The 15,468-nt window shown below is 34.4% G+C and overlaps 1 protein-coding gene across 4 annotated transcripts in view; it reads right to left on the reverse strand.

Annotated features, from left to right (window-relative positions):
* The window catches only part of PPFIA2 (PTPRF interacting protein alpha 2), a 499,294-nt gene that overhangs the window by 94,369 nt on the left and 389,457 nt on the right, over positions 1-15,468 (reverse strand). For all 4 annotated transcript variants that reach the window (XM_028828829.2, XM_077952487.1, XM_077952486.1 and 1 more), the window contains 3 exon segments: positions 12,147-12,238; positions 7,674-7,809; positions 1,290-1,510 (listed from right to left, as the gene is read on the reverse strand). In XM_028828829.2, the coding sequence (XP_028684662.2) occupies positions 1,290-1,510; positions 7,674-7,809; positions 12,147-12,238 (449 nt within the window).

A 15,468-nucleotide genomic window follows, 5' to 3' on the forward strand; every position in this document is an offset into this window, starting at 1 on the left:
AATTGCTTGAGACTGGGAGGTTGTGGGCTACAGAGAGCCAGATCTGAGTTATGGCACACTAGCCTAGATAGCAGTGCGAAACCCCATTTAAAAAAAAAAATTCTGAATTTTCATGCAATATATTACTACAAAAATGTAATTTTTATTATTAAGAAAAGTAGTAATATGTTTAGTTTATCCCATTTAAAGGCATTAATTTTTTTTTTCTCAAGTGTTCCTGGCAGAGAAGAGGACTCTACCCTGCTTTCAGCATTTGCTTTGCTATGAACTGAATTTTATCTCCCACCTTCAATTCACAGGTTGAAGCTCTAAAGGGCAAAATGACTGTATTTGAAAATAGGATCTTGGGGAGGTAATTGAGATTACATGAAGTCTTCCATAAATCTTTCCTTGGTAAAGGCTTTCAGATCCCTTAAAAGTATTTAAACATTGGAGTCAAATTAATTTGCTGTTCTGAAAAGTTCAAGATCAAGGTTCCAGCAGGGTTCCATTTTTGGTAAAGGCTCTCTCTTCCTGGCTCCAGGGAAATGGAAAGGTGGGTAGGCAGTGGGGGGCAGAAAGAAAGAGAGAGAGAGGTTTAATTCCATAGAATTACTATATTTATGTTCTCTCTCTCTCTCCCCCTGTCTTTCTGTCTCCCATCGCCTGCCTTACTTTCCCTTTCCCTGGAGCCAGGAAGAGAGCCTTTACCAAAAACTGAACCCTGCTGAAACCTTCATCTTGGACTTTCCAGCCTCTAAAACTGTTAATATTAATAAACTTCCAAGAAACAGGCTGTCCCTGATATAAATGGCATAAAATTGACAAAAAGAATGATAAATTAATTTCACTCCAATGTTTAAATATTTTAAGGGATTTGAATGCACATTAACTTGCATACTATTTGGTATTTTTACTGCAGTATGTAATGTATCTGAAGAATGTACGTGATTATCACAAATACTTTCCTTTAAGTAGTAAATTTTAATTTAAAAAGTGCTTTAAAATTCACTGGAGAAAGTTTTGCCTTTAACTTATTCTTTTATATTGTCACTAATGTAATTAGTCTTATATGTTTCATGTATGTTCCTTACAAAGGCTGTCCTAATATTATAAAGGAGATACACAGATATCCTGGGAATCTTCTGAAAATACACATTCTGATTCAGTGCATATGGGGTTAGGTCAGAGATTCTGCAGACCTATTAAGCTCCCAGTCAATGCTAATGCTTCTGATCTAGTATTTATATTTTTAGCACAGTATCCAGGTCTTCTAATTTCTTGAAACCATCAGTACTAATTGAAGTTACCTGATTTCTTTGTTGATGGCATCTAGTTGCTCCTGAAGCATCATGGCTAGAGTCTGGGCATCAGAATGACCACTTGGAGAGAGAAGATCCATTGAGCTAAAAATTGTTTCTCTGTCATCATCATCAATATCAGACATTTCAGTGTCACTTTCAAAAGGGTGGCTGCTTAGTACTCCAATCTGTTGGGTTCTGTTCCACTCATGATCCCCAAGAGATTTCACCTGAATGGTAAATGAAAAATGCAGAATATTTATCACATTGCTCATGTTCAAAGCGCTAATCTCAAAGACAGCAACAACAACAACAGGCATGCTTTTACAACTGACCTTGCAAAAACTGAACCAATTATTAACATTTTAATTTATTTGCTTCCATAAAATAGTTCCTTGACATCGTAAGTAATGTGAGGGATTGTCAGCATAAATATCAAGATTTTAATAGAAATAAAGATGATAAACTTCTATATGATTTATAGTTTGATCATATTCCAAGGTAACAATTACTTTAAAGCACGTATTTGCAATACTGTTCCTTATTTCCAAATATAGCAATCTTTATTTATTTGTACTTAAGCATTCAAGACTTAAAATAATTAGTCTTCCTATATTTCCTTATTATAAGCTCAGACCACAAATATTATCACATAAGAAATTATACAAGAATTCTCTTCCCAACATTTATTTACATCGATTGTAACAAAATATTATTTAAAATATTGCAAAATTATGTACAGGTATACTCCACAGATATTTCAGGGTTAGTTCTAACAATAGAGTCACACAAATTTATTGATTTCCCAATGAACATAAAAGTTATGCTAATTCTCTACTGAAGTCTATTAAGTGTATAATAGTACTATGCCTAAAAATGAACATACCTTCATTAAAAATACTTTATAGCTAAAAAATGCTAATGATCATCTGAGCCTTAATGTTTTTGCTGGTGAAGGGTATTGCCTTGATGCTGATGGCTGCTGACTGATAAGGGTAGTGGTTGCTGAAGGTTGGATGGCTGTGACAATTTTTAAAAATAAGACAACAATGAAGTTTGCCACATTGATTGACTCTTCCTTTCATTAACGATTTCTCTGTAGCATGGAATGCAGTTTGATGGCATTTAACCCACAGTAGAACTTCTTTCAAAATTAGAGTTAATCCTCTCACACCCTGCAACTGCCTTATCAATTATGTAATGTAATATTTTGTATCCTTTGTTGTCATTTTAACAATGTTCACCAGGAGTAGATTCCACGTCAAGAAATCATGTTCTGTTCATTCATGAAAAGTAAATCCTCATCTGTTCAAGTTTTATCATGAGATTGCAGCAATTTAGTTGCATTTTCAGGCTCTACTTCTAATTTTAGTTCTCTTGTTATTTTCACCACATCTGCAGTTACTTTCTCCACAGAAGTCTTGAGCCCTTCAAAGTCATCCATGAGGGTTAGAATCAATGTTTTCTTAACTCTTATTAAGGTTGAAATTTTTTTTTTTTTTTTTTTTTTTTTTTTTTTGAGAGGGAGTCTTGCTCTGTTGCACATGCTGGCGGGCTTGATCTTGGCTCACTGCAACCTCTGCCTCCTGAGTTCAAGCTATTCTTGTGCCTCAGCCTCCAGAGTAGTAGGGATTGCAGAGGTGCACCTAGCTAATTTTTGTACTTTTAGTAGAGATGAGATTTCACCATGTTTGCCAGGCTGGTCTCTAATTCCCGACCTCAGGTGAGCCACCTGCCTCGGCCTCTCAAAGTGCTGGATTACAGGTGTGAGCCATCGCGCCTGGTCAAGGTTGATGTTTTGACCTTCTCCCATGAGTCATAAATGTTCTTAATGGCATCTAGAATGATGAATCATTTCCAGAATGTTTTCAATTGGCTTTGCCCCAATCCATCAGAGGAGTCACTACCTATGGCAGCTATAGCCCTGTGAAATGTATTTCTTAAGTTATAATCCTTGAAAGGCAAAATTACTCCTTCATCCATGGGCTACAGAATGAATGTTGTGTTAGCAGGCATGAAAACAACATTAATCTCTTTGAGTATCTCTGTCAGAGGTCTTGGTGGCCAGGTGCATTGTTAATAAGTAGTAATATTTTGAAAGGAATATATATATATATATATATATTTTCTGAGCAATAAGTCTCAAATGTGTGTTTAAAATATTCAGTGAACCATGCTGTAAACAAATGCGCTGTTATCTAGGCTTTGTTGCTCTTCTCATGGAGCACAGGTAGAGTAGATTTAGCATAATTCTTGAGGGCCCTAGGATTTTCAGTATGGTGAATGAGCATTGGCTTCAACTTAAAAGTCACCAGTTGCATTCATTCACCCCTGTCCTCTGAAGCTTTGAAGTCAGGCATTTACTTTTCTTCTCTAGCTATGAAAGTCCTAGTTGGCATCTTCCAATGGAAGGTGATTTCATCTACATTGAAAACCCATTGTTTAGTGTAGTCATTCTCATCAATTATCTTAGCTAGATCTTCTGAATAACTTGTAACAGCTTCTCCATCAGCACTTGCTGCTTCACCTTGCACTTTTATGTTGTGAAGATGACTTCCTTCCTTAAACTTTATGAACTGACCTACCCTCTGCTAGCTTCAAAGTTTTCTTCTGCCTCTTCCTCACCTCTCAGTCTTTATGTAATTGTAGAGAGTTAGGGTCTTGCCTTGGATTATGCTTCGGTTTAAGGGAATGTTGTGCATGCTTTGATTGTTTATCACTAAATGATCACATTTATGTAGACCACTAAAACTTTCTCCATATCAGCGGTAAGGCTGTTTTGTTTTCTTATTTGTGTGTTCACTGGAGTAACACTTGTATTTTCCTTGAAGAACTTTTCCTTTGTAATCACAACTTGGTTGTTTCATGCCAGAAGCCTAGCTTTTGGCCTAACTCAGCTTTTGACATGTCTTCCTCACTAAGTTTAATTGTTTCTAGTTTTGACTTAGAGATGTGCAACTCTTCCTTTCACTTGAACACTTAAGGCTATTGTAGGGTTATTAATTGACCTACTTTCAATATTGTTGTGTTTTGGATAATACAAAGGCCCAAAGAAAGGGAAAGCAATGGGAAATGGCTGTTGGAGCAGAAGTACACACAACATTTATAGATTAAATTCACTGTCTTATATTGGCATGGTTTGTGGCATGCTCAAATTATTACAATAGTAGCATCAAATATCACTGTTCACAGATCACCATAACAGATATAATAATAATAATAAACGTTTGAAACATTGCGAGAACTGATGTGGCTCACGCTTATAATCCCAGCACTTTGGGAGGCCGAGGTGGGAGGATCACTTGAGCACAGGAGTTTGAGACCAACCTGGGCAAGATGGTGAAACCCCATCACTACAAAAAAATATAAAAATTAGCTGGGCATAGTGGTACCTGCTTGTGGTCCCAGCTACTTGGGAGACTGAGATGGGAGGATTGCTTAAACCCAGGAATTCAAGGCTGCAGTGAGCCATGATAGTGCCACTGCACTCCAGCCTGGGTGACAGAATAATATTCTGCCTCAAAAAAAAAAAAAAAAAAAAAAAGACATATTGTGAAAATTGCCAAAATGTGAGACAGAGATACCAAGTGAGCATATGCATTGAAAAAATAGCACCCACAGACTTGCGTGAGGCAGAGTTGTCAGGAACCTTCAATTTGTAAAAAACAGACAAACTAACAAACATAATGCTTGTGAAATACAATAAAGAAAATCACAGTAAAACAAGGTATATCTGTAATTTTAAGCCCAAGGCATGCTAATTTACATGGTTATGCTTTTTAAATGGATATAAGAAGCCTTCCATTTGAAGTAAGCAATTGACCAGTGTTTTTCAAGCTGTTATCTGAATGAATGAGGAGGTTGGACATAAAAGAGAGGTCCTAGATCTCTTTTATTCTGCTTTTTAAAAAATTGGTTTTTATTTTTGTGATCATATAAAATGATATCTATGGAAGGCCACATGATACTTCCCTGAGCATTGAGTTAAGAATTGAGAATCAGAATTAGTATTTGTGTTACAACTTTTGTTGATACCAAGTAGCACTTAATTAATTTGTCACATAATAATGAGAAAAAAATTGAGATTAACTTAATGTAGCTTTCATTTGCTCATTTATTTATTCATGTATTCAATAGATATTGAATGCCTACTTTGATGGATTAATTAATACATGACATACTGGTGCCAGTTTAAACACAAAAGGCATCAAGGGCCTGTGTACAAATATGGACAAATGGATCCAGTTTCAGCTTTCTACTTATGGCTAGCCAGTTTTCCCAGCACCATTTATTAAATAGCAATTCCTTTCCCCATTTCTTGTTTTTGTCATGTTTGTCAAAGATCAGATGGTTGTAGATGTGTGGTATTATTCTGAGGGCTCTGTTCTGTTCTGTTCCATTGGTCTATATCTCTGTTTTGGTACCAGTACCTTCCTTACACCTTATACAAAAATTAATTCAAGATGGATTAGAGACTTAAATGTTAGACCTAAAACCATAAAAACCCTAGAAGAAAATCTAGGCAATAGCATTCAGGACATAGGCATGGGCAAGGACTTCATGTCTAAAACACCAAAAGTAATGGCAACAAAAGCCAAAATTGACAAATGGGATCTAATTAAACTAAAGAGCTTCTGCACAGCAAAAGAAACCACCATCAGAGTAAACAGGCAACCTACAGAATGGGAGAAAATTTTTGCAGTCTACTCATCTGACAAAGGGCTAATATCCAGAACCTACGAATAACTCAAACAAATTTACAAGAAAAAAACAAACAACCCCATCAGAAAGTGGGCAAACGATATGAACAGACACTTCTGAAAAGAAGACATGCGTACAGCCAACAGACACATGAAAAAATGCTCATCATCACTGGCCCTCAGAGAAATGCAAATCAAAACCACAATGAGATATCATCTCACACCAGTTAGAATGATGATTATTAAAAAGTCAGGAAACAACAGGTGCTGGAGAGGATGTGGAGAAATAGGAACACTTTTATACTGTTGGTGGGAGTGTAAATAGTTCAACCATTGTGGAAGACAGTGTGGTGATTCCTCAGGGATCTAGAACTAGAAATACCATTTGACCCAGCCATCCTATTACTGGGTATATACCCAAAGGATTATAAATCATGCTGCTATCAAGACATATATATACATATGTTTATTGTGGCACTATTCACAATAGTAAAGACTTGGAACCAACCCAAATGTCCATCAGTGACAGACTGGATTAAGAAAATGTGGCACATATACACCATGGAATACTATGCAGCCATAAAAAAGGATGAGTTCATGTCCTTTGTAGGGACATGGATGCAGCTGGAAACCATCATTCTCAGCAAACTATCACAAGAACAGAAAACCAAACACTGCATGTTCTCACTCATAGGTGGGAACTGAACAATGAGAACACTTGGACACAGGAAGGGGAACATCACAGACTGGGGCCTGTTGTGGGGTGGGGGGAATGGGGAGGGATAGCATTAGGAGATATACCTAATGTAATTGATGAGTTAATGGGTGCAGCACACCAACATGGCACCTGTATACATATGTAACAAACCTGCATGTTGTGCACATGTACCCTAGAACATAAAGTATATTAAAAAAAATTTAAAAATTAAAAAAAAGTATATCTTATGTGCCCCCCCCCAAAAAAAAATATAAGGACAAATGGATTATATAGTATTTGGCATACATAAAAGTGGTTGAAAGAATGAACTATACTTAGGCACCAAGGACTATTTTACTTCTCTATAAAATACAACTACATTACTCAACAAACATAGCTTGCAAATTTTAAATTAAGTTATTGACTGAATAGAAGGCTAGCACTGTCCCTTATCATTAATAGTTCTTTGTGAACACAGGAATAGTCTATGTACATTTTCTTCAAAGTGTTTTAAAAATACTAATTTTAATTAAATTAATTTGAATGAACAACATGAATGCCATTGCTCAAGTGCCCAAGAAAATCAAAAGACTACATGTTTGGCAAGGTAGTATAATAGTTAATATTACACTACTAATAGTATTGGAAACCACACAAATATAGGCCCACGTTTTGACTCCATCACTTTGCTACCAGTACAATATTTAACATTTAACTTTTCTGAGCCTCAGTATTTTTATGTCTGAAGTGAGTATACAAGTAGTACCAACTTCATAATGTTATATGAATAAATACATGGGAAATGCTTATTCAATTTTGGGCCCATAGTTGGGGCTTTATGTTACTTATATAGATATATTTTTTTAAAGTCACACTCTGTGTTTCAAATTAATAAAAATGCTAGCATTTTCTAATTATCTCAGTGTTAAAATTCTATCCAAAATGAAGTGATCTATTTTAATAAAACTAGAGAAGAGTTGAAGTTAAAAGATTAACCTTTGGCTCATCTCTTCGCACACCCATGCGGCCTCTCCTTGGTCTTCTTATCACTTTAGTTGTTCTGTAATCAGACTGGCTGTCCACTAGAGATCCCACTGAATACCGCAACTCAGCTGAGGTGTCTAGATGAGTTCTGGAAAAAAGGAAAAATATAAAATAATCCAATCTCAAAAATTAAAATTACCAGGAAATTACTATCTGCTGTTTCACTAGCAATAAAGCAGAAGTCCTCAAGGAAATAAACCTCAAGAAAGAAAACTGATAAATTGTCATGACTCTGAGGCCTCTTTAGAGACTCCTGAAAGTCAAGTGCATTTTCTTCTTTTAGAATATACAGTACTTATAACCTTTCTGTTTAGTATCATTTTCAAATGCAGTAGTAAAATGAATCATAATAAGACTGATAATCAAAATCCATTAGGTTAAATTCTGGCAATTTAATTTGAGATCTTTTGTGTATATCACAATACATGCTATTCCTTACTGTGTTTAAGTATTTCTGATAAATCTAGCCAAAAATGTCTAAAATTTGGGGGTCTCAGAACTTTTCCAATTTTAAAATGTTTGGAGAAATTTATTCACACATTGTCTATTTTTCACATTCTATTTTTCAATTTAGAGAATCAACAAAATGCTTAAATTTAGATAGACCCAAAGCTTATGGTCTTAGTTTTATAAAAGAAAATAGGATAGACTACCAAAAGTATTTTTTAAAAGTTTTTGATAAGACATTGTTTCAAAAGGATGAAGAAAAATCTTTTCATAAGCACATTTCATTCTTAAATCTGTTTAAAGATGAAAGAGTAGGAAAATTTTAGTTGGAAAGTATCATTACACTAGTTTTCAATAAACATGGCAAATAAAGTACCCTATAATCAAAGTCCAGGCATATTACTTATATGTAGATTTATAGCAAATTCATTTTATTGTTACAATAATGATGATGATAATAACAGCGACATCATGCTGCCCTATAAAATGAAATAACAAATCCATCATCAGTAGGAAATACACTTAAAGCTGTTAGTTCTGTTGAATTTGAGGCTCCTGCTGATTGACTATACTCTCTTTTTAAGTTATCCTTGTGAACAAAGACAAGCACTTCCAAATATTTTGTAACATTAAAAAGGGGAGGTGAGGTTTGGGTGTTTGCAACAATGGAAGACACTAACTTAAGAAAGTTCTTGTTTTACCAATGGGACATTGAAACAAAAGAACTGAAAAGTTATCCCTCAAATAAGTGACAGCTATTGTTTTTGTAGCAATATACTTGAGACTTAATGAAGTAAACAGGTTTTATCATGGATAAGTTACATAAAAAAAAACAACAAGGCCATATTCATAAAGGACACAACTCTCTGTCTTTATCTGTTGGGCGGAGGTTCTAAGTTTCATGAAGAACAAAGATCAGATTTTAGTTACCTTCCTATGTCCAGGAAGGCGTTCCTAGCATATAATAAGCACTTCATAAATATCTGGCAAGATGATAAATACATGAAATGATTATAATACAGGCTTAAACTATCTTGCTCTGAACAGTCTGGGTTCCTTTTTCCTGTGGCTGCTTACCTTAATGTCCCTTTAGGTATCACAGTGGAGTTTCTAACGTTAGAACTCATCATTCTATGAGCATTGTTTTCTTGTTGATTTATCTCACAACTGCAGATAATTTATTTAAAAAAAAAAAAAAGCAAAACACAGATCTAATCATGTCAATTTCCTGCTTAAAATTATTCAATGTCCTTAAAGGACCTCTATAATTTGGACCTTTGCCACTTTCCAGTTTCATTTTAAGGTACTCTCTGCATAACTTTTCATACAGCTATATTGACTTTCTTTCAATTCCAGTAACTCACACTTTCTTTTCATTTCTTTGAACATGCTTTGTTTGTTTGTTTGTTTTTGATTGTTAGTTTTCTCCTGAAAACAGTCTCAACACATGTGGTTAACAGTTTTAAGGTCTCAGTTTAAAAATACTATTGCCATCTACTATTCTAGCTCCTAGTATTCTTTTTATTATAACAGTCCTCACACTCATCTCTCTCCTCTTTTTTCCAGTTCTCTGAGATAGTTCTCTAACAGGAGAAAATAGAGGCAATATTATCATGCTAGTTCAATTTCTAAATCATTCTAGGTGTTCAATATTTTGAAAGGCTTTTGGAAGGGCTAAGTCACAAAATAGGTATCAGTTCATTTAAGCAATGAACCCTGTAGTTTCTCCTCCTGAATCTCCTGTTCTTTAATCTCATTAAAGAACTAGCATAAATAAGTCAGGTAAGAATTTTTTTAGAGAAAACCCATTACCCATCGCTCTGCTTTCTGGAGTGTCCTCTGTTGTCCTTTCCAATTACCCAAATTCTACCTTTTTTAAGAGTTGAGCCAAATCAAGCCCTTTTTAGTCACTCTGGAACTCATTTTACTTTCTTCTCGATGAGATATTAAGAGACAAGAGTGGTCACTGATATTCACTCGCCTAGCTTATCTCTCCTCACCTCCCTACCTATTAGATCAAAACTTAGTAGACTGAGTTCTCACGCACCTCCTATTTCCATTATTGTTTTTACAAAATTATTTGTCCTCAGAAGCATGGATGTTCTATAAATAACTGTTTAATAAACATTCAGTTATCCTGTAACTTATTATAAGTTCTGTTTAGCTAGCTTACCTTATTTCTATAATACTTTATACTTGTAATATGATTTACTATACATACTATACATATAATATGATTTACTATAATGCTTACTTGTCTTATTTTATCTGCAAGGCAAGCCTGTGAGATAATCAGAAAAATATCATTTATGCCTATATGGGTACAAATATGTATTTATTTAGAATGTTATTAAGGAAAACGGGTTTTCCAAAATCAAGCAGCTTGTAATTATCTGTCTGAGTCCTGGGAATGTGGATTGTCTTATTCTTGGTCTAGGGTTCCTTCCACTACAACCTGTTGATCAAAGAATAATTGTTCTATATAGGCTCAATCATCCTTCATTGTAGATAAATGTCACATTGTTAGGCTGCCCATAATGACTCAGTGCAGTGATAGACTTTTAGACAACACTTTGAAACTCTGTATTTTGAGACCTAAGGTCAAACAAATAAGGAACTGATCATTTATTCTTATTCATATATATTTAATCTATTGATTCAATAATGCTTATTCTATGCATTGACTCCCTTGATATTTTATCAGTTCTTCTCCTTCTCCACCATCCTCGTTATAATAATCATAACCATGTGAACACATACCATTGAAATAATAATTTCAGTTCATATATAAAAATCAGAATCTTAAAAATTTGAAAAATAAGAATGATTTTCTCAATTAGTGACTTACATATATAAAAGTTTCTTGGGTGTTTTTATGCCTGCCAAACTGTTTCTCATATTAAATTGAGTATGGAAATACTTAAAATATTAAATATTGCTTTTCCTTATTGAAAAGAGTTTAAGACACTTTAAGATTTTTTATTTGAATTTTTATTTGAGCATCTGAAACCAGATATTCAATTATTCATTCTATAATATATCTTGAGAGCATACTATATGCAAAATAGTTTTTTAGGTCTTGAGATTATGGTAGTTATCAAAACAAATACTCTGGTGGAGTTAACTTTCTAAAGATGAACATTACACCAAGAAAGATGGACTTTTCCTAAAAGCCTTTGGTAGTGGAAAGTTTCAAACAGCTGCTATTATTCTGTGTTGCCTAGTAAATACATGTTTAAATGAGTGAGTCCTTCTAGGACTTCTAAACAATTTTAAATAAAACAACTCAAACACAAAAGGAAATTATATATGAATTATTAACATATCTATCTATCTATCAATCATCTATCAAGTAAGTTGACATCCATTGCTTATTTTTCTTAAGATGAGATAGTGAATCAAAGTAGATGAGTATGGCTAAATTTATTTGAAGTTTTTTTTTCTTCTTTTCTTTAACCTGATTCATTTCTCTTTTCCTCTTTTTTTGCAATTACTTTACCGAAATAGGTAACTGCTAAGTGACCGTAATCAATAATATTTGTTTAGTCACAATAAGCATTGAACATATTTCCGCCTGTTTTTACACTGAACACATGTAGAAAATTTTATGTTGAATTCAATTTCTGTATTGAACACATATAGAGAAAAGGGCTGACGCCTCTTCTTGCAATGAGATGCAATATCTCTGTACACAGTTCAATTTCTTCATTTAAGAATCTTTTAATATATTTCTATCTATATAATGAAATGTAGAATACAAAAGGTAATAATTTAATTTTTTATTGATTACAGAAGTAATTTCTAAATTATAAAGTTATTTTTGAAGTAAAAACTGTAAATCAGTGAAGAGTCAAAACATGGTAATGACTAGTGAGCAATAAGAAGTACCGATATATTTTAGTTGAGGACATATGAAACCATAAGGGAATTCATGTTGATTTTCAGTGAACTAGAGATAAGCTTTTAGTTTAATGTTACCTTGATATTGTGGGTTCAATTAAAGAGCCAGTTCTCATTTTCAGTTGGTCAAGTTCAGATCTCAGCTTTTCAATTTCTTCTGCTAATCTTTCCTAAAAAATCAAAACAGTGTTACTCCGATGCCAGTAATATCAGCAACTAATTATGATAAATCAGTCTTAATGGTTTTTTTAAAAAGGAAAAACTGAGGATATATTTTTATTAAAGGTCATTACACATAATAATAAAGCATGCCAAAATTTTCCCCTTGTAATAAAAAATGTGGATAGCAGAAATCAATAAAAAATTATCTACAATCCCTGGCATTCACTAATCCTGAATATTTGAAAATTCAAGGGAATATTAAAATTATGACCAGCTATGTAGACGTCACTTAAAAATGCAGAGTAGAAATCATATCTATTTTTGAAAATAAAGAAAATGTCTTTTTTCTACAGCAAATGAAGAATTTCCAATATTCTACAAGGGTTAAAGGACATACAGGTGAAGGAAAAAGAGGATTGGTTTGGAAGAAAAAGCAAACTCAACTCTCTGGCTTTTACTCTGTAAGAGATAGGCAACAATTGGAGGATTTTTTTAAAAAATATGTATGTATGTATGTACGTATGTACGTATGTATTTATTTATTTATTTTAAGACACGGCCTCACTCTGTCACTGAGGCTGGAGTGCACCTTAAAAAATAAAGTTAACAACTGATTAGCTTGATATTGGCACAATTACTTGTACTTAATGATAATTTTTTCAAATTGACATTATAGGTTCTGGTCTGTAAATTTATGAAGATAAGGGTTGTCTTAGAGCTTTATTTGACTGCTCATGTAAGCATTCAATTTGGTTTTAATGATTATAACTTTTATATCATTATACAGGTCTAAATGTATCATTCTAGATTTTTTCTACTATTGTTTTTCCCCTCCCCAGTGGCTAGTGCTTGATATTTTACTTTACTCAAACTTCTTTTCTTACCACACTTTTTTTTTGGTCAATGTGGTCTTTGCAATGTTTCTCTTCTCTGTTCTTTTTATTCTCACTACCTCACTACCATCCTACTCTAAGCCCTTTTTATCTTTTTCCTGAATGATTTTTACCAGCTTCAGTCTCTTTCCTACACATTTCTCTGCCAGACATGTAATTTTAAAACACATGTACAATAAACTAACACGTTGCTTTAAAATGTTCAATAGTTTCTTATTGATTTGTAACTATCTTTGTTCATTATTTTCACAAAAGTGCGGTGAGTACCTCTTGTGTGTCAGGCACCTGAGATATAGTAGTGAGCTGAAAAATGTCTTGCCCTCTTGCAATTTAGAATTTAGTAGAAAAGATGAACAATAAACAAGCAGGAATATAGGAATATACAATGTTGTTAGGAAGGAGAAATGGGAGTAATGGAAGGGCTTTTCAGTAAAGTCATACTTGAGCAATGACCTAAATAAAGGAGAAATTAAAAAATCAGACTCTTAGGAAAAGGCATGGCAGATAAAAGCAACAGCATGTGCATATGCCTGTTAGTGGAAATGGAGTAGAGGGTAGGGAGTCCAGTGTGGCTGGATTGGAGAGGTTAAATAGACAAGTAGAGGATACTTTTTAAAAGTATGATTGCAGAACTCAGGAAGGGTAGTCCTAAAAGAGGTTGTAAACCACTTCAAACTCTCTGGCTTTTACTCTGCATGAGATGGGCAACAATTGGAGGATTTTAAAAAATTCTTTCATTTATTCATTTAAAGACAGGGTCTCACTTTGTCACCTAAACTGGAGTGCAGTTTTGTGATCACAGCTCGTTGCAGCCTTGAACTCCCGGGCTCAAGTAATCCTCTAGCCTCAGCCTTCCAAGTAGTTAGGAGGACTACAGGTGTGTACCACTGCACCTGGGTAATTTGTTTTTAGTTTTTACTTTTGTAAAGATGGGGTCTTGCTATGTTTCCTGGATTTTCTAGCAGATAAGTGGCATGATCACTCTAATGGCTGTGAAATAGATTGTCAAGTTAAATTGGGAGGTAGAAAAGAGGAAATTTTTAGGCAAGAGAGTAATGGCTTGGACAAGATTGGTGTTAGGGTAAGACTGGCTATATTTTGCTACATTGTGAGAGCAGAACTAAGAGGATTTGATATTGGACTAGATGAGGGACATGAAATAAACATAGGAGTCAAGACTGAGTCCAAGTTTTTTAGCCTGAGTAACTGAAAGAAAGAAATTGTAATTAAGATTGACTGAGAAGACTGCTGGTGTGTTAGGTTAGGTGGTGGTGGTGTTCGATGTGTGGGAGTGGGGTGAGAATAGATTGGCATGTTACATTTGAGGTACATAGGTGTCCAAATGGAGATATTGAGTTGGCACTAGAATATAAAATCTCTCTCAGGGAAGAGGACCCAGTAGGTAACCTAAATTTGAATGTGCTCAATTTACAGATGGTGTTTAAATACAGGAGATCAGATGAGGTCACTAAGGGCGAATCAGAGAGAAGAAAGGACAGCTACCTAGAAACTTTAAATTTTAGAGATAAAGATGGAAAGGGAAACACTGAGAAAGAGGTTGAGCCTACAGAGGGTTTTGCTGATAATGGACTGTGAGTACAGTTAGTTCAGTGGAATTTTGAGGAATTATAGAAGATGTGGTCAGATTAGTGAATGTGCCCATCTAAATGGGATGATAGTTCAGAAATGAGGTATAACCTGGGATTTACTCTCTGTGGAGACTGACATAAGCAAGGATGCAAAGCATGATATGATTAGTACTCTTGGTTGCTTAGGCAGATTGTTGGAGTTACAAGACTTCGGTAGGTGGTGGGGGAGTGGGTTCTGGGGATATTGCCAAGAGCACACAGAGCTTTGGATAACATCACACGCATAACAACATCTAGTCCAAAATTCACAATCTGCTTAAAAACTACTTCTTTAAATACATACCAGTCACAGTAAACTTCTGATGATTCATCAAATCAACCATCTTGATTTTCTTTGTGCTGTTGCAGAGGATTCATCCTCTACCTAGAATCTTCTACCTTTATTAAGATCATATATGTCTTTAAGAGGCTCCTAAAAATGTAATCTCCTGTGTTGTCATTGTGAACTACCTCAGAAAGAATCAGATACTATCTTCTAGGTCCAACATAACATTATTCTAAAGACCTATCTTTCAGGAGATTGTGGACACCTTAACTAAAGAATTAAATAGTTATTTTTAATTGCATCATAATATGCAGCATCCAGTAGGGTTAAATGTATAATTGTTCTCTTTCATCTATTCTTCATCTTTTCCAATACCTTCTATATCCCATCTATCCCTTCCTCCCTCCCTCCCTTCCTTCTTTCCTTCCTTC

Source organism: Macaca mulatta, chromosome 11 (assembly GCF_049350105.2).
Source record: "Macaca mulatta isolate MMU2019108-1 chromosome 11, T2T-MMU8v2.0, whole genome shotgun sequence".
Lineage (NCBI taxonomy): Eukaryota > Metazoa > Chordata > Mammalia > Primates > Cercopithecidae > Macaca > Macaca mulatta.